The following is a 27,808-nucleotide window of genomic DNA, read 5'->3' on the forward strand; positions in this document are numbered from 1 at the left end:
TGGCCTCCTTACTGTTCCTCAGACACTCCAGGCATGCCCTGAATTCTTTGCACATTCTCCTCACCCTTTCTCTCTCTGTGGAATGCTTTCTCTGGACACCTGCATGACTCCCTTTCTTCTCATCCTCAGTCTTTGCTTAGACACCACTTTCTCAGTGAGTCAGTCCTGTCAGCTACTGCCTCTTCCCCTTCCCTGTTTATTTTTCTCTACAGCCATTATCCCCATTTGGCAAACTAACATATATTATGTGTTCATTTGTCTCACCCAGCTGGCACGTTATCTCCCTGAGGGCAGTGAGCTTTGTAGGGCTGTATGGTTCATAGCCGAAGCCTGCAGCATTTACAGTAGCAGCTGGTGTGATGTAGGCACTCAATACATGTATTTGAAATGATAACAAATCAACACACATATCCCAAGTATCTGGTGTACGTAAGACCCTGCGTTATTGGTTACCACCTGATAACCTGAGTCTGAAAACCTCTTTCATTTCAGGCCCGTGGTGGTGTGGGAGCAGGTGTGCCCCAGGGCATGGACAGGAAGGTTGGAACCTGTGTCACAGAGCAGGAGCAGAGCGAGGTGCGTGCCTCCTTACCGCCTTGGTGCACTGGACGTCCTTCCCCAGCAGCCAGTTGAGCTCCAGGTTGCCCTCGCCCTGGTAGCAGGACTGCAGGCGCTCCTTGATCTGCAAGTTGATGGCCCGGATGGGGAAGACACACAGGGCAGAGTCATCGGGCGGGTGGTGATACTGCTTCTGCCCTTTGGAGAAGATGGCGAAGAGTACATCGTCCTGGCTGGTGATATTGAAGGCCTGGGCCAGCGAGTCCCCAGGCTTGGCCAGGTAAGCAGCCTGCAGGAGGCGGTATTCCACCCCGGCCCGGGTGCAGCCGAAGGGCAGGGACACATATGAATGGAACTTGGGGTCATCCTTGCAGAGCCGCACGATGCGTGAGGTGTAGAAGAGGTCTCCAGCAGAGTTGATGGCCACACCCTCGGGGGTCTCGGGCTGGACAGTGAGAAAGTAGACAAAGCCCCCACTAGCAAAGCCATAGATGTAGAAGATGTCAAAGTGGGAGACCAGAGCCAGGGTGTCTGAAGGAATCTTGATGAGAGAGGAGACAAAATCGCTGTGTAGCTCATAGTCGAGCATGGCTGAGGACTCAGGGTCTCGGGGCAGCTTCCGGCTGGACAGGGTCGGGAAGTAATCCTGCTTCCCATCAACGGCCGTGCCGATGAAGAGCTTGCCGTCCTCACCCTCGGAGCGCACAATCACCCCATACATGGTGCCCGTCTTGTTGACGCTGGACAGGTAGTGCTCCTTCTTGTGGGACGGCTCCACCAGGATGAAGAGGTCATCCAGCCGCAGCAGCTTGCAGACCCCCTGGTAGAGGCTCCCACAGGCCAGCAGACGGTTCTCAGAGTAGTCAATGATGAGCAGCTTGTTGACATTGTTGGTGAGGGTGAGCACTTCGCTGCAGGGCTGCACGATGAGGGGCGGGTAACAAGACTTGTTGTCCTCTTCTGGCCCTGTCTTATGAGCCACCTGGATGGTCAGGTTGCCCGTCAGCTTGTAGACCCGGTTGATGGCCCCCACATAGACGGCCCCCGTCCCTCGGTGGACGGTCAAGTGGTTGAAGGTCCAGTCACGATTCTCAGAGTGGAAGGTGCTGAACTGAGGCATGCCAGCTGCTGTGGGGGCCAGCAGCACCCAGACCACTGAGAGCAGGACCACAGAGCGACTGTCCACCTCCGGGGCCCGGGACCAGGGCCGCCTCTGTTCCATGCTGAGAGGGACGGCGGTGAGGAGACGGCTCCTGTGTGTGCTCATCTGCTCCACCTTCCCTGGTTGGCCCTCACATGATTCTGCAAAACACAAGGCAGAGTGGTCAGACCAAAAATAAGTTCCAGGAGGAGCGAAGTGGCTGGCCTGACCCAGGGTCCCCATCCTGGTTTAGCTCTGTGAGTCTCTTTCTTCTGAATTTTGGTTTTTCTATTTTTAACATACTTTCTCCCTCTTAGGGATGTTCAGGGAATCCTGTTATCTATTTTGGTCCCTAGCCTTTACGCTATAGAATACTTGCTTTTTTAAAAAATTTTATTTTACAAAGCATCTCTATTTCTGGCCTCTGAAGCCATCGTTTTCATCTCTCAGAGAGGTTAAAAGGCTGTTGAAGTTCACCCAGACAGTCAATCCGATGTCAGGACTAAAGCCAGTCTTCCCCACTCAACCGGCACGTCTTATCCCAGTCCAGTGGAAATCGCTCCTGTTTTTTGAAAGCTTGTTAGGCAGGCCCTCCCCCAGGCTCTCCAGGTCAACTGCTCCCAGAGTCTGATATTGCACACAAAATTCCTTCCTATTTTAGACTTTGATCACCTCACTCCACTGCATCTCTTTACTTTCTCATGCTCTGTTGTCCACAGAGAGGCGAGGAGCTGGTCACCCTGAGTGAGAGTGCCCCTCTCTGACCTCAGCCCTTTCTTCTCTAGCAAGAAGAACCCGGATCACTAGCTGTTAGAACTTGTCAGGAAAGGGAAATATGTTGTAGCCAACAAGACTGGGATTCCCACATGTGCCATTCCGGAGCCTGAAAAGCCCTTGGGTGATAGGCAGATCTCCTGAGATCCCCCCATCCTTCTCGAGGTAGACACCCAGCTGCTGCCAGGCAGCCAGGTCCTCGGGAAATTGCTTCAACCTCTGCCTCTCTGCAGGCAGAGCACATGGGGAGCCAGGACACATAGAGAACCAGTCTCCTTGCTAGAGAGTACTGGCTAGCTGAGTTCAGCTTCAGCCACCTGGGGTAGGGGTACCAGGTTTGGGAGAATGTGACGAGCAGCAAAGGGTGAAGTGAGGTTCAGTCTCATTTCAGGCACTGCTGGGGCTTCCTGACTGTTTCAGCATCCATGAAATCACCCGTGGGCCGTAGTGGGCCATGCTCAAAGCCCAGTCTCTAGCCCTGACTCCTTTACATTTCCCCCTGCCTCCTGACTCCTAGGCTTTAAGGCTCCTCCACTTCCAGAGCCTTGGTGCTTACTCTTCCCTGTTCCAAGGAAGCTGCCCAGAGAGGCAAGGTGGGGCTCCTGAAGACAGCCTGTAGCCAGGGGCAGGCTGGGCCAGGGGCAGGAAGTCAGAGAGGACAGCCTGGAGGTCAGTGAGCAGGACCTGGAGGTCAGAGAGCAGGGCCTGTTCCATCACTATCACGGTACTGTCCTGACTTATGGAGAGGGACAGTGGGAAGTGACTGTGGCACCAGGAGGAGAAGGCAGCAAGCTGTCACGCAGAGAAAGCTTTTCTCATCTGGACAGATCATCCAGCAACCTTCTCAGGCAAGTCCAGACAGAACTCTGGGCACATAAGGAGGCAGGGATGGGAACACCCGAAGGATAGAGAATTTGCTCCAAGGCAGCTTAGGAGAGGCCTTTCTCCCTCAACTCCCCATTCTGGCTGGATGGGGTTATAATTAGAACAGGCACCACTTAGAGAATCCCCTAGAGTTTCTTTAGGAATGACCCTTACTCTTGTTCAGTTCTGCATCCTCGGCCTGGCAGCCACCATGGTGCCACAGTAGGTCCCACGTGACTCCCTCCTCCAACCTGACTCCCCTGGAGTGTTCGGGGTGACTCATGAGGCCCTGGGCTTCCTTGGAAAGGGGAAAGCAACAGAAGCATGCGATTCAGGCTGACCTCAGTTACTCTGACACAGCCCTTCCGGCCCCAGGCGCACACCGGCAAAGCCTCCCAACAGACAGAGCTTTCAGTTTGGAAACCAGAGGTTATTTTTAGCTATGTCCTGAGGCCGGTAGCAGGACGTGAATTCCTGAAGAGGAGCTGTGGAAAGGAAATAACAGAATCCTTAAATTCTCCAGCTGGACGGGGAATTGCAAGAGGCTATTCTCTGCACACCCTTGTCTCTGGGAAGAAAAGCTCTTTGGGTTCCAGGTGGAGAGCGGTTCCTCCTCGAGGAGCCGCGAGGGAGGGAAGGGGGTCCTGGTAGCAGAGAGAACATGGAAGGACATGGTATACAGTTAAGATTAGCCACCTCACCTCCCTGCTTGGTACCCTCCCAAGACACAGTTTGAATAGTGAGTGGCTTATGTTGTTGTTAGACAGAATTCGGCAACAAATTTGGGATTCGGGGCAAGTTAAGTCTCATGTCCCTTTCTGGTAGAATGGGAATAACTACAGTATGTACCTTTCAAGTTGTCATGACAGTAAATGAGACAATATAGAGACCAACCTCTTAGCATGGTTGCAGGCAGACAGTGAGCACTTAACTTGTGTTAGTTTTTATTATTATTATTATTACTATTGAGACGGAGTCTTGCTCTATCGCCCAGGCTGGAGTGCAGTGGCGTGATCTCGGCTTATTGAGGCCTCCGCCTCCCTGGTTCAAGAGATTCTCCTGCCTCAGCCTCCAGAGTAGATGGGACTACAGGCATGCGCTACCATGCCTGGCTAATTTTGTGTGTGTGTGTGTGTGTGTGTGTGTGTGTTTAGTAGAGACAGGGTTTCACCATGTTGGTCACACTGCTCTCAATCTCCTGACCTCATGATCCACCCACCTCGGCCTCCCAAAGTGCTCAGATTACAGGTGTGAGCCCCCGCACCTGGCCTGTTATTATCTTTGAAGACTCCACAGGAGATGGCACTTCAGAAATCCCGCCATAGCTCTTGACTTCTCTTTTTGCTTATATTCTTCCTGTCCCATTCACAATGAGATGAACATTGTGGGTGGGCCTTTGATCTCTAGGCCTCCCCGACCCAGTGACAGAGCTGGGAAGTCTGGAAGTATGTGGCAAGCGGAAAGAAATAGATCCAAGGTGATCTTCTCATCATACTACTGCACAAGTCCCAATGTAGCCTCTCTGCAGACTGCAGGAAGGCTGGTGGAAACACAGGATCCTGAGAGTTAGACTGAGAATGAAAAAACTTTCCTGATGTCTATAAGGCATGAGGTCACAGGGCAGGAAGAAAGGTGGGAGTCTCAGGAACCCTGGGTTCACATTCTGCCTGTGTGACTCATGAATTATAGTGTCACTCACTTTAGACCAGTCTCGCATTTCCATGAGCCTATTTTTTGATCTTAAAACAAAAGGTACTTGAATGAGTCAACCTATAAGATTTCTTTTTTCAGATAAAATGCTACCTTGAAGCTTGGTTCCTTCAGTTCCCAGAGTCTGTGATTCCAATAGCAACTGAGGTATTTCACTCCAACCTGGAGATGTTGATTAGGCCAGGAGCTTTTTTAATTTTTAATTTTTTATTTTTCAGCCCAGGAGTTCTAAACAGACCACTCCAGCTGGGCTATTTTCCTCTCACCCTCAATCAGCATCTGCTTTGGGATAAGCCGCTCCTGGTAACCAGTCAAGTGAATTCATCTCACAGGGCTCAGGGACCGCCCACCTGGGAACAGCTGTCATTGGACACTGGAGTCAAGAGGAGGCACAGTCTCCTGCAGTGAAAGGAGGTTTGCACCCCACCTTGGGAGTGTGGCCTTCATAAAGACAGCTGACTTCAAGGGCACGTTGAGAGCCTTCATCTTTCTATGCCAAATTGATGTGACTAAGTAGCTGTTCCAAGCAGAGCCCAGTGGGCAAAGATCAGGCTTCCTATCCACATTCTGAGTAAGGAGGGAGGGAGCCCACCTTTGTGCCTCTGGTGAGAGGCAGTGTGATATAATAGTTAAATGCATGAGCTCTGAACTTAGGTGCCTGGATACAAATGGAGCCTATAGCTGTGTATACTTGGTCAAGGTACTTAGCCATTCTATGATGTTATCTAACTATCCATATAAAATTGGGTTAGTACTAGTAGCTACCTCATAGTATTATTACAATGAAATCAGTTAATACATATCAAGCACTTAGAACAGTTCCTGGCCATCTTAAGTGTTCAAGATACATTAGCCTTTGTTATTAGCAATTTATTTGTCATTATTTCCAGCTCCTCACCTCCATCCATCCCATCTGTCTTAGAATGAATTTCCCATCCTCAGTTTGGTAGACACTGGTAAACAAACATGCCTATGACTTTGCATACCCAGTAGCACTTCCTCCTATCCCCAATTTTCTGCTAGTGTCAACCTCAGGAGTTTTCTCTTAATAATGATGCTTTCTTCTTTCTGTCACATCCCTCTCTGTCTAGTGCATGAAGTCACTTGTCACATGCATTCTCAAGAGCCAAAAGTTGCCTAGTCTCTGTTCTACCAGTTTCCCTCTCTCCTACTCCAAGTCTCAAGCCAGGGAATGCTGCTCTGGGACTCTTGCCCAAACAACAGAGTCTCCCAGGACATGTAACTCGGAGTGTTCCTGATGCCAAGGAGAGGCCACGCTTGCCTCTTTGGGAAGCAAGTGCCACTGAATATTTTATGTGGAGGGCCTGATGACACCATCTCCCCGATCAGGATTCAGGAGGCAGGTGTTAGTGACAGCTAGTGAAGGCATCTGATACCTTCCTGATCAGCTGCTGCAGGCGTCAGTGGCAAAGCAGGGAAGAAATGACAACCAGGCGTTTCCAGTTCAGCTCAGCGGAGGATTCTCTCCTCCCTGCTACCCTCTCCTGTTGCTCCTTTCAGGAGATCTGGGTGCACATGCCTCTATGTTTCCACTTGGCTTCCCCTTATAGCAAAAGGAGCTGGTGGAAAGAGAATTTAGATTCGAAATACGATTTTGCTAAATTGAGTCAAAGTTCATGTTAGTAGGTCTCATACCTGTGGGCCCATCTGTAGCTCCACCATTGCCACTAACTTCATTCCTAACAACCCTGTCATCAACATCATCATCACCTCCAGCACCATCCTGGAGCTGATAGTTTTCATAACAATAACAGCAAAGGGTGCCTACTATTACTGCTGCACCTACTAGGGGGCTCACGCACCCTGAGGAGCCAGATGGTGGTAGGGAAAAGATGAGCATGAAAATGAGGGCTGTGAATTCAGGGAAGTTAGCAGCTGTTCATGGAAGTCACTTAGCCTCCTTCCTTTCCCATGGTGGAGAGGAGTCCGTCTTCTCCTTCAGCTCTTCCTTCTAATGAGTAGTGCCTTTAAAGCAGGAACTTTGGATGAATGCTGAGGGAGATTATAAGATTATTCCAACTCACTAGTTTTTTTTTTTTTTTTTTTAATATGAAAGACACCACAGCCCACAGAAAGGAAACAAATTGACCAGGCTGACTCAAAATGAGTCAGAAACAGGCTGCAGTCACAACCCAGACCTCGTGACAAAAAGACAGGCGCTTCCTCTGTTGCAGGTGGAAGGGTCCTGGGAGTTAGTTACATTTTGCCTTCAGGCTGTCCTGTTTTGGGGAAAGTAGATGCCTTTGATGGTAGCCCCATGATATGCAGAAGTGAGTGTGGCATTGGGCCTGGACAACGAGGTGGTGCTCAGGGCAGATTCAAAGAGGGGCAGATTAAGGGGCAGAACGAATGAAAGACACATGACTGAATGGCTCCTTTCCCCCTTGGGGAGAATGATTGCTTCTGTCCTCCTCTAGGCCCAGGCAGGCCCAGGCAAATGTCACACTGAGGACCATCACCTAGGCTGCAACTTGGGAGCTATGGTGTCCTGTGCCACAACCCCGTGGACAGGTCAGATTTAGTCTATGCACAGAAAGCTCCTTCTTCCCAAAGAGTTAGAGCTACAGCAGAAGGGACTAAAGTTAGATATTAAGGGGGACATTCTGTCTAGAGAGGATCTCAAGAGCATCCTGCCAAGGAGATTGTGAAATTTTCTGATGTCGAATTTTCCTGGAAGCTGCCTAGGAATAAGTTTACCTAGAGGCAGGGAATTGGTCCCAATGGTCTCAGAAGGCTCCTTTTGGTTCAAAATTTCTATGAGAATAAAATTGTCTAAATGTGAGAGTCTGAGGCCCCATCTTGTCCCTGTGGGTGGAATGCTACTCAAGGACTTGTCTTCATATCCTTGTGCAGCTGTATGTGCAAGCATTCTAAGTGTCGCTCTGCCTAACACCGACCTTAGAGGTAGTCCAGGCACGTTGGGTAGCACAAGGTGAGCGAGAGGGCGAACGCGAAAGCCCTGGGTAATGCCGACGGCTGAAAGGCCTCAATTAGAGTGAAAGGAGTTATCTGGTATTTAAATAATTATTAGAGTGAAGGAATAATCATGGGTTTGAGCTGATTTTTTCCCCACTGTCACCCTGATGGCGTCTATAATATTATTATTCAAATGCCCATGATTCTCATTGAGAACCAAGAGAGGAGAGAGTGGGGGCGAGGGGATGGGGAACAGGGAGAGGGTGGGGAGAGACTCATTTAATCTCCATGTGACAGGGCTGCAGGAGGTACGATTAGTCTTTTTCTTATTTCAGCTGTCACTCATGCACAGACACTGAAGATTGTTATTAGCGTATTTTATGCACGCGATTTAAAGGGAAAAGGGGGAGGGGGGTGAGGAGAGAAAGAATTTCCTACGGAAAATAACGGGACCAAAGGAACAATTTAGATGTCACTTCTGTACCAGCTGCATTTGCTTCATTAATCGAATGTCATTTTTTCCCTAGACTCTGTGCGGTTATGTGAAGCGAAGTGGCTATACCGTGCCCCAGAGTGGAGAAGGAAGGTGAGAGGAGAGAGTGGAGGAAAACAGATCTCTGCCTGCATGCACCCTTGGCAGCCTTCTCCGAGAAGGTGACACAGATGGCAGTATGGCCCCTCGAGGAGGTGTCAAGACAAATTTGGGTGACAATTTCTATCCAGTCACCCTCTCTTACTATAAGAAGGTGGATCTCCTGTTTGTCTTCATAGACGCGATTCCTTTCACAGGTGGGATAAACTACGTCCACACTCCAATAACCAAGGAGTAAGAGATGGAAATTTGGGCACGCTCTCACAGTCCCAATCAGTAAAGAGGAAAGAACCCATACTTGAGGCGGTGAGGCAGCAGGGACTGTGAGAAGGGAGCTGTGTGTGGCTCTCAGCTTTGGACAAGGCCCTTGGATCTTACATACGTGCGTGACAGTGAGGGACCATCCATCTCTGCAATGGGGGACAGAGGCAGGGTAACGAGGCACAAGTACAGGGGCTGGGTATTAGCAAGAAAGCAGGGGATTGAGTTAAAGGCTGAATTGTGTCCCCTGAAAATTCCTGTGTTGAAGCCTAACCCTAAGTACCTAAAAATGTGTTCTTATTTGAGACAGCATATTTTGTTACTATTGTTTTGGTTTGGGTTTTTTAGACGGGGTCTCGCTCTGTCTCCCAGGCTGGAGTGCAGTGGCGCGATCTCAGCTCCCTGCAGCCTCCACCTCCCAGACTCAAACCATCCTCCCACATCAGTGTTAGGAACCACAGGGATCTGTGGGGCCACAGGCACATGGCTATGCCTGGTTAATTTTTAATTTTTTTTTTTTTTTTTTTGTAGAGATGAGGTTTCACCATGCTGGCCAGGCTGGTCTTGAACTCCTGGGCTCAAGCGATCCTCTAGCCTTGGCCTCCCAAAGTGCTGGGATTACAGGCGTGAGCCACAGCACCCGTCCCTGAGACAGGGTCTCTATAGAGGTAATCAGGTTAAGATGAGGTCACTAGGGTAGGTTCTAATTCAGTATGATCTGGTGTCCTTATAAAAAGGGGGAAATGTGGAGCCTGAGACAGACACCCACAGAGGCCAGCTGATGTAAAGAGACATCCACATCCTCATCTGACCATCTACGAGCTCAGAAGAGAGGGCTGGAACAGCTCCTTCCCTCACAGCCATCAGAAGGAATCAACTCTGCCGACATCCTCATATCCTCATCTCTGACTTCCCAGTTTCCGAACCTGGAGAAAATGAATTTCTGTTGCTTAAGCCACCTGGTCTGTGATACTTTGTTACAGCAACCCTGGCAAACTAATACAGCAGGGAGGAGAAAGGCAATCAAACTTCATGGTTCAGGAATTGTTCTTTTAAAGAAGAGGGGTGTGGGTGTGCATGCACATGCAGATTTGCAGAGATGGGGGGGGTATCAACAGTCAGGAGCTGCTGACTCCTGCTGCCTTCACCCAGCCCAGAAAACAGTAGCCCAGAGAACTCACTTGCTCTGCCCCTGAGAACTTGGGGATGAGAATTAGGATGTGCTGATTTCTGCTTTTCCTGCAGGGTGGACCCTACCCTTTTTTTTTTCTTTTTTCTTTTTGCTTTTCCTACCCAGAAGAGTGAATCTACCACTTACCAGACCCCAAGGAGAGATCTCCCCTTCTCCCACCCCGGCTCCTCCTCCAGGCACAGGCCCTGTCCTGGGACCACTGCTTTTAACGTCAGGGAGAGATTTCTGTGGTTTTATTTTTCCCCAGGTCTCCCAGTAGGCTCTGATCGAGCCCTGGAAACCACACCAGCTCTCCCAGGGCCTTAGCAAAACAGGCAGTGTTTGTCCTCTCCACTCACAGGCTATAAAAGTTTGGAGTTGTATCCCTGAATTATGAAGGGTTCCAAGATGTGCACTCATCTGAGGGGCTGGCGGGGGCTCTGTTTCTTTCTGGGACACTGGCTGAGCTGGCTTTGCAAAGTCAAAACAAGATTCATTACCCTGGGGCCGGGAGCAGGGAGATACACCGCCTGACCCTGCAGACCTGCCCCATATGTCATGGGCCTGTCAGAAATCTCCCAGAATTCCCTTTATTATCTAAAGGTCGCCACCCGGGCAGAGCTGAGAGAGCCACATGGTATAAACTAAACTACAAGGGCAATCAATTTCAAGCAGCTGCCCTCCCTGCCACCCCATCCCCTGCTCCCCCTTCCTTAGGCTCTGTCCTCTTCAACCCCCTTTGGGGGAGGGTCAGGAAGGAGCCCTCTTTTGCCATGGCCACCTCCCCACTGGGTCAGAAAAAATTTCTCCAAATTAGCAGAGTTCTGATGCTATGAGAAGCAGGCCGTGGGAGCACTCCTGCCTTCTGTGCTAAGGGAGTCCAAGGAAGGTCATCCCACCTCTTCCCTGATTCTAACAGGACCCTATTTAAACCACCTTATCAGTTGAGTTGCTGTTCTGGTAGACATTACGGGATTAAAGGACAGAAAAAGGAATTCTCGGGCTCCTTCCAAAGGCAGGAAAAGGAAATAAAAGTAGGCATATGGCTTTGCTAAGCCAAGTCAAGATTCACGTTAGGAGACCTCATACTCTAATGACCACAAGTAGCAAATTACTAGCAACTTTCATTTATTTTCTGGAAGAAAACAATGAAGAGAAGTTACTATTATTATCCTTTATTAACCACCTGCTACATGGCACACTATGCTACATGCCCTGTATATGCTATCCATAGTTGTGTGATTACCTTGCAAGATGGGCATGACTATCCCCATTTCACAGATGAAGAAATGGAATCTCAGGAAGCCTAACTTGACGAGTATCAGCTAGGAAGCCAAGATTGCTGAGGCCCATGCTTTCCCTACTACTCTACACTGCCTAGATTCTTAAGGCTTATTTTTCAGCCAAACCTTCTTATCACTGGTCTGGAAGAACTCACCAGAATGTTTAGTAAGATTTGGCAAGTACTTTATGTTAAAGGTCAAAACTTGGGGCTCCACAGTTCCATTTATGTCTACGCTGAGCTGATCCTTTATTTTGGTAACCAGGCAGTGCTGGGGTAGGGCACACAGGAGTCATGGTTATCACGCACCAGGTGGAATCCAGGGGTGGCAAGAGGCTTGCTAGCTCGGCAGCCACCTTTCAGAGCAATTCCAAATGATATTTTCAAACAGCCTGGAAATGTCTCTCATGTAATCTTCACTGTACAAGGGAGAGCCAGGGACTCTTTGAGGCTGAGATGGGGCAGGAGAGCAAGCTTAAAAAGTACTCAACTAAAAGGCTAAATAAATTACAGTTACTCCATATAATGGCATATTATGCTGCCATTAAACATAACGTTTTCAAAAATAATGACACTGATCTAATTTACACTACTGGGAGGGAAAAGGAGGAACAATGATGGAGTAAGAAAAAACCAGAACAAAGCACTAGGCATTCATCTCAACTGACCCTAAAATCCCACATACTCTCCTTTGAAGCTGTCCACATCTTTTTCTTCTTGAAGAAAAATGTTAATGGCTCCCAGAAGACCCAGGTGAGAGAACTTCCTGCTTTCTTTTGCAGACTTTCCTTTCTACTTCCAGTGGCCTCACATGGCTGGCCACTGAAGCTCTCTAGGGACAAGGATGACTCCCAATCCGTGATGCTTCATCTCTGTCTCAGACACAGTGACCATTAGTGCCAGATGATGTGCACTTTTTAGCACTGCTCATTTCCAGAAGCTAGGGTTCCCAAAAGTTCAAAAGGCAGGGCTCTTCACCAGGAATCCCCATGCTGCCTCCCTGAAAATAATGCTTCTAAGACAGTCACATTGTCACCATCCAGGCCTTCCTCTGAGACGGACCCTGGTGAAACCCATTGGCAGCCAAGATCCAGCCACATATCTGCAATTTGTGCCTTGTGCTGCCTCATTTCTTGCGCCTCAGACCCACTGTCTAACTTTGCCACGCACATGGCCAAAGTGTGAAATTCACCTATGGAAACACCTTCTATGGCTCCTTGCTGTTGCCCAGATAGACTCAGCACTGCTAAGCACCCAAGTTCAAGTCCTTCCCCAGCTGGCTCTTCTTTCTCGAACCTCACTGCCCACCTCTCCCAGAGTGACTCCTCTCCCAACAAACTGGCTGGTCTGTTGAGTCCCCAAAACAACCTGCCCTGGAATGCTTGTTTCCACTCCCTTCTTTGCCTATCCATACCCAGCCCATCCTTCAAAGCCTCATAAACCCTCTAGGGCCTCTCCACCTCCAATCTCTTTTCTCTCCTCTAAACTCGATTAAAAACTGCTGGTTTGGGCACACACTGATTCTAGCACACACTACATTGCAGCATTGGCTGTCTTTTTTATGTGACTATTTCCTATCTCCCCATTGAATTAGAAGCCCTTTGAAGGCAAGAACAGTATCTCATGCTTCTTGGTATCCGTGCAGGGCTAGCATGATAACTTTCACTCCATATTGTGCTCAGCCTGAATTGTCGAGAGCAGCGAGAGGCGGGACCCAGGTGCTCATTTGCTTTCCCTCAATGGACACTGTCCCTGCTAGTCGGCCTCAAGAAATGATTTGGACTAATACACTTGGCTCAGGGATCTGTCATGACTGATCTTCAGCAGGTAGTGAAGAAGGAGGTGAATGATTTAGGAAGGATCCTGGCTATTATTTGTCTTGAACACACTGGGTGAGGCTAGATGGGTGAGGTGGGAAGAAAGATGGAGAAGAATGGGAAAATACCAGCTCTGTCTTTGAAGAATGTATAATCCAGACCTGTGCAGGAAGAGTCTTTGCAAGAGCACTCCAGAGTCGCTAACCATATAATATCATGGATCACATAAGAAGCATAAAATAATAAAAAATGAAAAATTCACAATATAAAGTGATCAACAGAGTGGGGTGGGGGAAGTCCCTTTGGAAGGTTCCAGAACAGGGTCTTCAACAAGGAGGTCAAGCTCACAGTGCTGGATGGTGCAAAGAAAAGACCTTGGCCTTTGGAGAGGGACCTGGGCTCAAGCCTCATTCTGTCACTTCCGAATTCAGTGACCTTGAACATGTTATTTAACCTTTTGGAGCCTCACTTTCCTCAGCTGTAAAATGACACCTCACAGGGCTGTGGTGAGAATCAATGAGATAATGGATGTGAAATTGTTTTGTAAACTCTAGTGCTTTAAGTAAACACCAGTTACTCTTGTTTCTGTTTTTGGAGAAACACTGTACAAGGACATCATCTCCTGGGCTGCCTTGTATGATGGTGACAAACTCTGAGGGTTCTGTTTTAGCTCAAGAGAGCAGTGATCATTGTGCAGTAGAATGTGGTGACCCAGCACCTGCCTGCCGAGACTCAGTCCTCTTGGAAGAAACAAACAGGGTGCTGCTAGTCCCACCTTCTCTCCATGCTAACCTGAGGTCTTGAGTAGCCATTCCCACCAGTTCTATCAGTGGTCCCATGACTTCCAGGCCACCCCTCCTCTCATGGCCCTCAGCTGATTTAGGACAACTTGTGTGTTGCTCTTGCTGGTTTGTCCAGCCACCTGTGGCAGCACAGAAGGGCGTAGAGGAGGAAAGAGGAAAACTGGTCCTGAGGAGGAGGAGAAGATGCTGAGATACCAGCTCCTTTGGCTGGGGCCCCGCATTCTCTGGGCCCTTCCCATACAGGTCCGCCTTGGTACACAGGCTGAAGTTCCTCTTCCTTCCTTGTCTTTCCCTGCCTCTCTTTCTCTCTAGTGCTTTTCTGAACCAACAGCCAGCCTTCCAATAAAAAAGCTCTAACTCCTTTTCAGGAGGAAGCTTCTTAAGCAGGGTATGTCCCTACCCTGTATCTTCCCACCTGCAGTTTCTATTATTTTTCTCTCTTTGTCTGAGACTCCCAGCTCTTGCAGTAGAGATCCTTAGCTGTCAGACAGCCTCTCCTAAATAACAGGCATTCTCACACTCATACACACCAAGCAAGGGGAGTGCCATGGAGCTGGATTAAAGGGGCATGCGGAAACTGAGGGGTGGCTGGAACTCTGGGAAGAGGTTTGACCACTTAAAGGTCTTTTCTGTGCCAAGAGGTCCAGACACTTGGCCTGAAGGACACTTAAGCACCTTGAGTGGCATCAGCTCCTTGGTGAAGGAGCACAGGAAGTAGACATTTGAGACCCTCGAGGCGCTATCAGCCCAGCCCCAGACCCCTCTCGGATCCCTCAGCCCGCTGTGAAGGAGAGCGAAGGGTGCAGTTTTCAGAGAGGCTGAGACAAGGAGAGGAATGTGCTGACAGGGAGCAGGGTGGGAATGGCAGGCCGGGGAGGGAGGACCTAGGGCAGGAGATGAAAAGAGCTCCCTGAGTGAGAATCTGGCCCTGGATGATGAATGGGGTGTGAGAGAGAAGCCGGGAAAAGGGTAAACAGCCAGGAGGGACCCAGGAGGGAAGCGGGAGGGAGGGGTGAGGGGAAAGAATGTGGAGGTCAAGGAGCAAAGAAAATGCTCCTGGAGTGATTGACTCAAGATCCAACATGTTCCACATTGGATGAAGGCACATGTGCTCGCAGATGTGCCTGGCCACCCGCCCTCCCCTCCACACCCCTGCGAAGGTGTGAGCACGTCTGTCTGCTCTCCTCCCAGATGCATTCCATGCCCTCTGGAAAACCTTTCTTCTGACGTTTGGTTCTGAGTCTGCAAGGGACCCCACTGTAATATGAACATGTATTTGTGCAGTGATTTTACAATTTCCTAAAAATTTCACATGCATCATCCCACTAAAGTACCCCTTACTCAAGCCGGTGAGGTTGAGAGCAGCATCTGCATCACCAGTTTACAGGTGAGAGGACTTAGGTGTATTTGAGGTTGAATATTTTGGCAAAGGCACCAGATGTGAAAATGGGACTTGGACTTGGGGGTCTTGGAGTTAAACATGTCACTTGGCTTCTCTGCTGCCTGGTGTTGCAGATGTCACCAACTGATATATCTTGGAAGAGATCACTTACTCAAGAGGACACTCTCTGCCTGCACATAAGCAATACTCTGCCCATAGTTGAGGATATCCTGTTACTACTCTTTGCGAATGGAGGTGGGGTCTAAGGAGCTGTGACTCAGAGTTGAATTCTTGGGGACCCCCTGTGAATGATTAGAGGAAAATTTCTGGGGCTGGGAGCTGCTGGCCATCCACTGAATGCCATTTGGCTCTTGCCCAGTTCTGGCGGGAGGGAAGGAAGGCTGGGGAGGGGCTGAGGCCTGGACATGGCCAGGGGCTTGCACAGGTGGTGGCAGATGGAAAGGATCCAAAAGCACAAATCTGTAAGGAGAGACCACTGTGCCAGTCTCCCTCTCCCCAGCCGGCCCTTTATTGTGGGAAAGAATGCTAACTGCCAGCAACCCCTCTGAAGACCAACCACCTCTACAGTCCCTACAGCCAGCCCAAGAAAGCAGGAGCCTCTTATCTGCCTTAGACTCCTCTCCTTACCCATCTCCTCCCAGCTCTCAGCCCTGGCCTTGCTGCTCTTCAATTCCCGACAGTGGCAGATCACTGATTAATTCAGGGCTGTTTAATAACCCTTCTATTTCGATGAAACAAGCTGTCTTGTTTTCTTTATTTCTAACACTGACTTTCGTTTCTTTGCTAAGCATCTTACTGTCATTTAAATTTCTCTGTCTCCAACCAAGCTGATAATAGACTGGAGTGAGCAGCTGCTTCCATCCTGTTTATGACAATGATTAGAAGTTAGAGCTGTGCAAGCAGAGAATTGACCAAATCTCGGTTCAGAGGGGTCTGCTCCTGCTTGTAGAGGGAGTGTTAATTTTAACACGATTAGGAGAATTCTGGCTCCAGAGGAGACCAGGGCTAATCCCAGCCTAGCCTTCCTGGCACCCTGCTCAGAGGAGACTGCCATGGGCCTGAAGGTGTGAGAACCAACTTTACTTACTTTGTAATTCAACTGTATGGACCTGACACTCCACTTCATAACAGAGCCTTTTCCTCCACCGAATTTGGATTTACTGAGCAGCAAACAGGGAAACTCAAGCTTAGACAATTTAGGATGGGTGGGGCCCTCAGCTATCAGCTATGATACCTCTGCTCTATGCAGGAATCTCTTCTTGAGACCTGGCCATCTTCTAGCCTCTGCTTGAATTCCCTAAATGTTGTAAAGCCCATTCCCTCCCTAGATAGCCTTTTCCAGGCTGGGATAGCTCTGACTAATCTTGCTCTTTCTGTCTTTTTGCAATACTTATTTGTGACTTGTAGGACAATGATTTGAGTGCATACCCTCTCTTCCAGGTTGAAACCTCCTCAAGAACCTGGACAGTGACTTATCTCCCTGCTACCATACTTAGTATATGGATATTCTATAAACACTTGTTCAGTCAAATGAAATTATGCTGCACCAACTTTAAAATTTCTTGCAAGGAATGTACCTTTCTTCTCCCAGGTGAAGCTTCCTGTTTTTCTCTATGCAGACAAATGTTGCCTCTTCCCATCCCCAGGCCAGACATGGCTGCTTCCCCAGGGCCCTGCTTTTTCTTCCAGGCCCCCAGGGACTGCACAGTTGGTGGAAAACTTGGCCAAGGAAGCTGGGGGCATGCAGTGGACGTCAACTGGGTGGCCTAGACAAGGTTCTCTGGATCCCAGCACCCCTCATTCCCTTCAGGTCAGCCACAGCTGCCCGAGAATGCTCCCAGGTGCATGATGTGCAAATCCAGTCTGGGCCGACCCTCCCTGCCTCTCATTCCCTCGCAGCCTTGTGAGACTGGAGCTCTCTGCGCCTCCCAGCCAGCACAGTCTGCAGGCAGCTGCTTGGGTCATTGTCTCAGCCTCTTCAAGTTGTGAATGCTGAGTCTATAGAGACTGAAACACAAACAGTGCCCACAGTGCCTCTCGGGGAGGGAGGGGCAGCTTGGCCTTGCCAGAGCCATTGACTGTGCAAATATCAAGGCTTACTGTGGATGGAGGAAAGCTGGTTGGAGCTATTCAAAAGGGGGAGTTTTTTGACACCACACTGCCCAGCACCATGGAAGGGCTGTGGTGTGTGCTGAGGGCCGGCAGATGGGTAGAGAAGAGGAGAGGTCAGTTCTCACAGGGAATACTGCGTCATCGTGAGATGCCTGTCTGCTCAAAACCAAGGAAGAGAGAGATGGGGGAGGTCACTGGGCACAGTGCAGGGACAAGAGACTGGAGAGCAAAGGTAGCTAAGTGGGCAGATCAAGAGAGTGTGGTGGGTGAGGCTGGGGCAAACAAACCTCCTAGCAATTGGAGGGCAGTGAATGGCAGCTTGCTGTGTGACTCAGGGCAATGCACTTACCCAGTTTGGACTTGGGTTTAACATCCACTATGAGGGCCTGGGTAAAAGCTACTATTAAACGCTCAAAAACATTTCCCAAGTATTCTACACCAAACACCTATTTATTCTGCAATTCAAACTCTTTCTTAAAAAATAATATTTAGAAAGGAAATCAAGGCATCTTGCTGCCCCCATTTTCTGAAGCAGGCTCTTGGACAGTGCTGTGGGATGTTTAGGACTCTCCTCTCACAGGCCCCATCCCGCACTCTGCACTTCCAACAGGGACAAGTCTCCTTGTGGTGCTTGGGGAGCTTCTTGGCCTACTAGAAGACAGCTGATGCTTCTCCCCAGACATCCTGCTATGTTTTGACCGATGATCAGTACTACCAAGGACATGATCCTTGAGCCCCAGGGTCCAGTTTGGGCTCCTGGACTCCACTCCTGCTAACGCTCTTTGTGATGCGTCTGCTCCATCCATGTCCCTGCCCCAGGAGCTCTCTCTGCAGGAGAGATGCAAGCCCTGTTGCAGCCAAGCAGCCAGACGCCCATGAGCTCTGCCTTTTCTTCTTTCATGAAGGGTTGACTCCCATAGCAATGCCAACCTACCAATCCTATGACAGTGTCACTCGTGTCCACTCTTAGAGCTCTGAAGGCACTAAAAATCCAAGGGCGGCACAGTCAGAATTCAAATTCCAATCCCACTGGTTAAGTGTTGACCACAAGCCCTGAAGGTAGTCTCCTTGCAGGGTCACTGTTGACTTTCTTCTCTATTTCCCATCTCCACCAAGTAGTCAGCCCTTTATACTTTAGCATACAGATTTTCTTTAAATGAAATCTTATTTTTCTCAGAAAATTCCAAACAAATTTGGAGAGAGAGGGGGAAAATAACCCTGGTTTTGCTTTTTATACCTGTTCCAAAATTTAGAATAATTTTCCCTGTTTCCAGTACTTGTCATTTTTCCAACTTACCTAACACCCTCTTCCTGGGCCTGACTCCAGAAACAAAGACAAGTGAGGGTGCTTGAGTATTCACTCCATTATACAGCCAGAGAAACCAAGGTGCTGGGTAAGGGGCAGGAGCCAATTCCGCTAGAGCATAACTAACCTCTTATCTCCTTCCTGGGACCAGGGAACAAATGGAGGGTAAGCACTGGTCAACAGGTGAGAAATCTTTAGGAAGCGGGAAGGGCTACAAGTGTGAAGGCAGGCACTTAGTTCCTGTTTGACTCTTTGACACCGGGCTCTTCCTGACCATCTGCTCTCAACCATCTCAGTGCGGCCTAAACCTCCTGCAGGAGGGCGCTGGGAGTGGCTTCCAGCTCCCCATGCAGTTCAGATCTTTCTCTCTCAGTCTGTGGGTCAAGAAAGCTGAAGAACTTGACCCCCTGGGGGGTCACTCCGAGTGGGGTGGTAGACTCGAATTTTGTTCATTTACAGATAAACCTCAGAGGGGTGGGGTGTTTGTCTTACAGAAAACGTGGTAGCCTGGGTTTTAATCTCACAGAGAGTGGTGGGACTTGTTAGAAAGTTTCAGGCAGCAGGAGTGAGGGTGGGGCGTCAGTGTCGTCAGGGCACTGTGCAATCCCCAGCCAGCCCTGCTCCTGGAAAACACCACTGCCCAAAAACACGGAGCAGAGACCTGGAACGAGAGCTTTGCTGACTCACGCGGGGCCTCCTGTCTGTGGACAGGGAAGGAGCCTGGGTCTTCCTGTCCGGCTTGGGCTGGGCTCCCGCTAAGAACCCCATTCTCAGTGAAATTCAAAAAATTGGCTCTTCTCCTTCAGGTATTTTTGTTCCTCAGGAGAAAAAAATGGGAAACCAGGGGGGCAGTCAGGGGAGGTGGGAGGTCAGAGGCCAACGTAATATTTACCCAGCCCGGCCGAGGCCTTTCGCTTTTATGAAGCAGGAAACCACTTCAAAGCGGCAACATCCCCTCTCGCCACTTCTGTCTGCCTGCTGGTCCTCCTGCCTCTACACCGCAAGGCAGGGCTTTTCTACTCACCCTTTCCTCTGCTCCTGAACCTTCCACCCTCTCTCCCTTAAAGGGTGGAGCACGCTGCCTGGCCGGCCACTCCCTCTAATCCCTGCTCAAAGGTAAAAAGACCTGCCCATAATCACAGAGCAATCACAATCCATAGGCTCCCCTGACATTCTGAGCTGTCCCTGGCATGCTCTTGTTCACTTACTGAGTTTTCTACCACTCAGAGGCACTGGGGTTACAACTCCTCATCCAAAGCCCCATTCCACCACCAGAGCAGAAGCGGAAACGACGGCTAGGAAAGGTTCTAGAGACTGGGATCTAGTGGTTCTTTACATTGTGGAGGGGGCAAGAACTCCTTCTCTTCAGAAATACAAACCAACATGTACCCACATCATTCTTGAAGATACAGAATCTCCAAGGTTTCACAGGCCTCTTGAAGCCTAAGTATGGCCCTGGCTCTGCGCTTCCCAGTGCAGGGGTCTGTTCCCTGACAGCATCACTGATGTGGCTCCCCCAGCCTCAGACAAGGTGCAGGGAGAACATGACCTTCCTTTATAGGTTTAGAGACTATCCTTGAGTTGAAATCTTCGTCCTTCTAACCTTTCTCCATTAGTATCCCTCTGCCCTCTTTGTGGACAGAAAGCTTAAAAGAGAATGGCTACCTTCTCTTTGAGTTGAAATCTTCATCCTTCTAACCTTTCTCCATTAGTATCCCTCTACCCTCTTAATGGACAGAAAGCTTAAAAGAGAATGGCTCCTTCTCCAGATAGCAAGCACATGGCAGAGGGAGCCCGAGGAGTGGACAGACTCCCCTGCCCAGCCAGGGTGTAGGGATAAAATCCAAATTTTCCCTCTCAGGTCCTTCCATTTAATAACCTCATTCAGATAAGAGTAGGTGCATAATAGCAGGATTCTGGACACTTAAATGTGAATGTGGATGAGTAATATTATTTCCTGAGGCACCACACTGGCCTCTACACGCCAGCTCCAGAAGTACCAGAAAGGGATGCAATTTGCATAGAATACAACATGAAAACCCTTGGGAGTGTGCACCCTGGAGTCCTTGCTCTAGGATGTTGACTAATAGAAAACAACTCCAATGCTGTCCATTTAAAATCCTCAGAGAAGAATGAGGGAAAAATCGGGTAAGTAGGGGTAGCTGTGAGAGGCTGGAGCCCACAAGGGCATTAAATAGTCATCATTCTTCACAGGAAACTGTGACGTTCTCCAGCACCTCTGAGTCTCTCCTGGAAATCTTCATCTCCCATGACTTAAAGCAAAGGCTTTGAGGAGCTGTCTGCTCTCACTTCCTCTGACCCCCTAGTACACATTGTTAATGCCATTCTGCCTTTTACTACAGGTATTTGGGGGGTACTTGGCTTATGCAATTTCTTCCTTCACTCCCTTAATGTACTGTAAATGCCCTGAAGGTAGGATCTATTACTTTTTCATCCTTGTATTAGGAGGGAGGTACCACATTCTTGGCACCACAGAGATGATGGATCCCTATTTATTTAAACTGAAATGAATTCCAATTCCCGCTTTCAGTGTCATCCTGTTGGTTTAGTACAAAGGGCAAGAATCTCTCCTTCTTCTCTCCCTCTATACTGCAGTTGAGAGGGAGGCTGTTTAGATAGAACAAGAGAAAGCCTGGGAGAACAACTCCTCCAAGAGGGCTGGGAGGGCCTAGGGTTCCTCTGTCAGAAGCTTCTGTCTTCTCAAAGCCTCGGAGAGAATGTGTGTGTGTTGGGAGGCACAGAGGAGACAAGCTCATTCACCAGCTCTTCACTCAGAGCCCTGGGATCCCTCCTCCTCTTCCCTCTGAAAGACAACTTGAACTTTCCAAGGGCAACTCCACTGCCTTTTATCTCTCACTCTCAGAGTAATTTTAGCCAAAGAAAAGCAGAATTAAACTTTCATAACACGATACATTTATCTTGTTTTTCTTCTTTCTTTTCTCTATCCTCCCTTCCCCCTGCCCTGACCTCCAGGTACATCTGAGCTAAAGCAAACCAAGATGAACTATCAGGGGATGCTATCAGATCGGAAGAGACGCTGCTAAGCTCTGGCCTCCTGCCCATCCCAAAACTTCAATATTTTTCCATGCCCCTTTTAGGCAGTTATTATCTCCTTAGATGAGAAAAGCCTCTGGACTCCACTGTCTCTCAATATTGTCCTCTGCTGAAATGAAAGGGGGAATTCTAATTCAGAGAAAGACTCCCACAGAGAATATGAAGAAAAAGATTAAATCAGCGATACAAGGTTGACATGCATTCAGTTCCTGAAAGGTCTTAAAAAAAAAAAAAGTCTCAGGAGCAGTTTTGCTACCACCTGAGAGTCTCAAAAATCTGCATTTAGGGAGTTGAGAGATGGGAAGGCATGTAAAGGCCCTTCGGGGATAGGCCAGAAACTTCTGTTGCTGATAAGAACTGGCAAGGGCCTTTTGGGGGGCCAGCCAGCAGATTGGACTGCCTATTAAGTTGAGAATGCACTCCCTCCCTGCCACCCACCCCTAGACGTGACCTGTTGGGGCAGGCCTCTCCGGAGCTGCTCACAACCCATGCACCCCTGCTTAATGCTGCAGGCGCCTTCTCATCCTCTGCAAACAGACAGAGGCCCAAAGGTCTCCCTGGCAATAGGACCCTACCAGTTGTGGTCTCTGGGAAGTGACAGCTGGAAGTTTCGAATATATCTCATCTATTAATATTTTTTTTTCTTCTAAAAAAAAAACCACACACACACACACAAAAGCCACTGTTTTGGGCCAAGCCTGGCTTTCAAGAGTCCCCTCTAGTGGAGATAACCCGCTACTTCGGCTTCCCAGTTCAGCCAAGAGCCTCCCTGGCCCGGGAAGATTCAGAAAACCCCCTTCTGCCTGCAAGGCTCTCTTTCCCACTTTCTCTTTATGTTCGCTCTGAGCTCTGTCTGCCCCCATTCACACTGTCAGTCTCTCTGTCTTTATCTTCCCTTGCTGTCTCCCTCCCTCTCTCCATTTATCTGCGCCTGTGCCCATATCTTGACTTCTGTCTTTCCACATGTGCCTTTGCTCCTGTATCTTGATCTACATCTTCCATCCACCTGCTGGTTTCCTCTGACGTTCAGGATTCCAGGTCTGACTTGCTAGGAATGCCTTGGGAAGGACTTGGACCACATGGACTCACCTCAAAGGGCCAAAACAGCCACCCACAAGCCAGATCCACAGTGAGAAGCTTTAGGAAAATCCTAGTGGTTATAGAGCTGTCTATAACCTGAGCTCAGAGCTCCTGCTCCAAATCCTGTGTGAAGCCAGTCGCTCCCTTCAATAGCTTCTCCCCACCTCCCTGCCTGCTTCCCAGTCTCTGACACACACCCTGCCCTGCAAACAACTGGCAATGCCTGGGTAAAAGGACAACTGGCAGTGGGTAGGAAGAGTATGCTAGGGCAGGGGAAGAAGGTGAGGAAGAGGTGAGTAGGAGTCAGAGGCTGAGCCTGGGGCTGTGGCAGGACAGTGGAGACAGAGCGAATGTTAAGCTGGGGTGAGAAGGGGGGAGATGGGGGAACACCTGCTGGTCCTCTGAGTTTCCCAGAGATATTCTTTCACCCAAGAGGGAGACAGAACTGGGGCAGGGAAGGCGGTTAATGGTTAACCAACTGTAGGAGCAGAGAACTTTTGCACTGCTCAGGCCTCAGCCATTTCTTTCAGCTCTGCACCCTTCCTTCCTCATCTCCCCTTACACTCTTACCCAGCAGGGACCCTGCTCCCCAACAAAGAACTTTCTCGCCTCTATTTCTGCCCTCCAATTCCAGATGGAGCAGTGTGGAGCTAGATAAAGAGGTTCCATATGCCTAAATGCTAGGGAATGAGGCCCAGGAGAGCCTGAGGGCTAAGCCCAGGAGGACGGGGGTATGCTCTTCTTACCAGCCATCCCTCCCTCGCGCCTTGGGACCAGCTGTTTGACCCTGGGAAGAACTGCCTTTCTCTCTGTCTCCACAGGGCTCACCTTTAGAAATGACCAAAAAAGAAGTGGATGCACACCCACCCCTCATTTACTCTAATCAGGCATGAAATCTTTGTAACGAAGTGAAAAAACTGTTAAGGGAACCGGTTCCATTCATCATTGTTTGAACTGAACATATGTGAAGGGTAGAAATAGAATATTCACATATAATGAATTGATAACAGACTGTCCCTGGGTGGGGCGGTGGTGACTGGGGCTGAGGGGGGAATGCACATGAGCTGTAAAACTCCCAGCACCTCAGAGCCTGTTTCTACCAGTTTCCCTATGGACAGTCCTGAATTATTTCTAGTTAACAGACTGTAACACAATGCTGCAGTCTCTTTATGATCAGAATGGGGTTGGGGGGTGGGGGGCCGGCTAGGCGCTCCTTGCCTCTCCATTTGCCATGATGGACAGAAGTATATTGTGCCTCAGTTCGTGTGTGCGGAGACAGCTGTGTGGCAATGCAGGGAGACAGCTGGTGGTGGTGGGGAGGTGCTGTTGGAGACAGGAATTGCCTCCCCCACACCAAACCCTATATCTTAGGGAGGCAATCATAGAAGATGAGGTAGGATAGAAACTATTAAACCCCCAAACAGTGACAACTCCAGCACCATAAATATTTCATAGCACCTAAAGTGGTGAGTTTAGGCTGCTGTCAGCTGCTGCCTTGTATATTTAACCATGTCACTGGTTTCGCCTCCTGCTCCTGTGTTTTCTTATAACCTGCCCATGAAATAAAGATTAGCTGAGTAATCAGAAGTATTTGTAAATAGGAAACAGGTAGCTGTTCTTTGAGTGCTTTCTTTTTAACCTCATTTTAAGTGCAGACTTCAGTAAAACAGATGGTGAATGAACTTTTACATTCACCGCATCTGCAGCTTTTGATGGTCAAGAGAGTTGCAGGGTAAATGCTCCCCTGGTGCTCTGAAGACAGAGGTAGGTATTCAGACCAGCTCTGAAAGGGGGGCCACCAACCTTGTAATGGCATGGTTTTGGGTGATGGACGTAAGACACTGCCATACTCTTCATTTAGACTTGGGCTGAAAAGCTAGCCAGCCCCCCGTCCTGCTCCAGGCTTCAAGGGACCCCTGTCCTTATGCCCTGTCAAAAAGAAGGACCAGCTGGGATTTCCTTGGCAGACTCATGGTCCCTGGGTAGAGGAGATCTCCTGGTACTTTACCACTGCTGCTCTTCAGCATCTTCCCTGCACATCACTCCAAATGTCATTTCCATTTAACTGCTTTGCAAGCCAATTTGCCCCCATCCTAATGCAATTTGCTGAGGACAGTGAGGGAGCAGAGAGGGCAGTCTGCATTGCCCTCCCTTTATCAGCGGGTCCCTGAAGAGGATCAGCTGCAGAGTGGAGGGAAATAACTCCTTTAGGTAATGCTGGCTGGTGGCAGCAGGGGCAAGTTCCGGGATGAGGAGGGGTTGGTGGTGATGCTGGGTGGAAGAAGGGGAATGAAAAACAACCTCGCTAGGGTATTTCCACAGATTCCACTCTGTTTCCTTGGTTCCCTACCCTTTCTCCTCACTGCCCCTTCAGCCCCCAGGACACCACCGAGGAGAGATCCCAGGTAATTAGTTCAAATGGTTCTCTGTGAAGAGAGAGGGAAATTAATGAATTCTTCTCTTTTCTTGCCTGGAGGTCAGAGGGGAGAGGGCTGCAAGAAACTCTGGGAGCTTTCTGGGGTCATTGCATAAAAGTTGTGCATTTCAGTTAGGAATAGCTGAATTCCTCCAGCCAAGGTTATCTCTTCCTGGGGCTCTGTCACTCAGTAGAAGGCCCCAGAATCCAAAGTCAACCCAGAGGGAACAGTGAGGTTTCAATGTCTAGGAAAGAAGCCCAGCAAAGGAGGGAGACTGCTATTGTGTGGGGAGAGGGGAGAGCTAAACCTGACTCGTGCTCTCAAAGTGTCCAGCCCAGGCCAGCCAAGATATTCATCTTGGCCTGCCGCTCATAAGCCTTGTCCACTGGGCACGTGAATGGAAGGAAATGAATGTGACCCCAAATTTCTGTGGGTTCCTCCAAGCCAATGGGCCCCCAAGTGACTGCCTCAAGCTGTGATTGGCAGTCCCAATCCCCTCAAACTGATCCTGCCTTCATGTCCCTTGTGTACCTTCTATGATGTGCCACTGTCACTCTAACATCTTAGATTCCTACAGGAATCCTGTTCATATTTCCATTGCCCACCTCCTGGGGCTCTCATTTCTAGACCCTTGCTGACCTAGAACCTCAAATCTCTTATCCAACTTCCTCTCCCCCATTATTTCTATCCCTCCTGAGCAGAGCTGAGTTTGATTAGGTAGGTCCCACTAGGGCAAGGGTCATTCCAAACAGGTGGACACTTTTTCGGGGACCTAGAATGGTAGTTTCTGGTGACTCTCTGGGCATCTAGACCATGATTGGTATTATAGAGACTACCTGTGGGATGGATAAAAAGGGCTAGAATTTTCCAGGATCCCTACCTAACTTGTGGGGTGGGGCAAGAAAGAGCACATGGAAGGAAATATTCTCAAATGGTTCATAAGGAGCCTCTGGGACCCTAAGCAAACTCCCATTTCAACCCCCAGCACTCGCGTGGTCCTCAAACTATGGGGCTGGACCCCTGCTGGGCGATACACTGCAAAGGGAGTCCTGGGAGATGAAACACTCAGACCCATTCAGTGCCTGGGAATCTCTCCCTGAGCCTTATGGAACCCGCGCAAATGATGTTTTCCCCTTCCCCTGATCTCCAGTCCCGGATCTGAAGGGACAGCCGGCGGCCACCAGGGACTCTGGCACTGGAGTGAACGCCCCCAAATCGATCGCTGGCCACTGTGGCTTTGGGTTGTCTCGCTGGTGCCACCGAGGCCCTCTTTGGGCTCCAGCTCTCGGGACAGCCTTGCCGCCCCGAGCTCCCCAAAGCCGCAGAGCGCCGGCAGGTGCGCGGTGGAGGCGCGCCGCGGAGCGCTGCTGCCGCCTTCAGCCCGCGGCCGGGAAGCCTGCTGGCTGCCGGCCGGGAAGCCCTGGGCGGGAGGCACCGGCTCCAGTGAGCCTGAGATCGCGCGCACGCCGCGCTCCGGCCCGCGAAAGTGGCCGAGCCCACACGGGGACTCGCCCGCCGCGGCCAAGCCCGGTTGCCTGGGGCCGGGGCCCCAAAGAGGCGGGTGCGGGAGAAGCCGCCACGGGTGTGCGCGCCTGTGGGGAGAAGGCTGAAGGCGCTGCCGACTCCGAGCGTCCGGCCCAGCCGCCGCTTACCCAGCTCGGCGACGTCGGTCTGTCCTTCCGTCCCTGCTCGGTCTGCCTCGGCCGCCGGCTGCTGAGGGCGGCGCGAGGCCCCTCTCCCTGCCCGCAGCTCCGAATCAGGGAGAAGACCAAATCCACATGGAGTCCAAATTCATTAAAATCCACGTCAAGCCACCAGCCACTTATCTGTATTCCTGAAGTCGCCCCGCGGTCTCCGCTCCGCGCGCCCCTCAGTCCTCCGTCGCCCCGCAGCAGCCCGGCTGGGCGCTGTCGCCGGCTCGCTGGGGGCACCTGGAGGCGCCGAGGGGGCGTGTGGGGGTGGCCGGCGGTGTCTCTCGTGGGGAAGAAGCAGAGCCCCGGCTGTCTTCAGATTTTTCCAGCGCGACTTTCCGGGCTCCTCTGACATCAGCAATCCCGGCGCTTCCTTCCCTTCTTGCTCTCCGGTTCGTTCACAGTCCCATTTCCTCCGGGAGCCTGGCTTTCCAGATCTATTTCGAGGTTTGCTCCGCCGGCTGCGGCCCTCGCGCTGCCTACCGTTCCCAAGCTCGCGGGGTCTCTCTCCGGATCGCTCGCCCTCTCGGCTGAAAAATTCTCAGCAACTGCGCTCCGCTGCCCTCCCGCTCCAGTCTGGCGCGGATGCCTCTCAGCCCGGCAGCTCTGGCTCCCGCGGTGGCGGCGGCGGCGGCGGCGGCGGAGCCCTGAGCGCCGGCCTCCCTATTTTACCATGCAGCTCATTATCATAGAGGCCGCGCGCGTTAACCCCCTCCCCGCCGGCCGCGGCCGCCCGAGCTGGGGCCGCGCCCGCTGCTGGCACCGCCCGCCACAGCCAGCCCCGTGCCCCCTCCCCCGCCCGCGCGGACTTCCTC

General features: G+C 50.4%; 1 protein-coding gene across 2 annotated transcripts in view; it reads right to left on the minus strand.

The window, feature by feature from the left end:
• PLXNA2 (plexin A2) overlaps nt 1-27,608 on the minus strand; it is a 217,436-nt gene extending 189,828 nt beyond the window's left edge. The window contains exons 1-2 of one of the 2 annotated variants that reach the window (XM_001110951.5): nt 26,955-27,608; nt 593-1,860 (exon numbers count right to left, since the gene is read on the minus strand). In XM_001110951.5, coding sequence (XP_001110951.4) covers nt 593-1,825 — 1,233 coding nt within the window. In that variant the 5' untranslated portion in view covers nt 1,826-1,860; nt 26,955-27,608. Of the gene's footprint in view, nt 1-592; nt 1,861-22,894; nt 23,031-26,954 lie in introns of those variants that run through there. The other variant, XM_077937065.1, reaches the window with a different exon arrangement.
• Between the last annotated feature and the right edge of the window lie 200 nt (nt 27,609-27,808).

The sequence above is a fragment of the Macaca mulatta genome, chromosome 1 (genome assembly GCF_049350105.2).
Source record: "Macaca mulatta isolate MMU2019108-1 chromosome 1, T2T-MMU8v2.0, whole genome shotgun sequence".
Classification (NCBI taxonomy): domain Eukaryota; kingdom Metazoa; phylum Chordata; class Mammalia; order Primates; family Cercopithecidae; genus Macaca; species Macaca mulatta.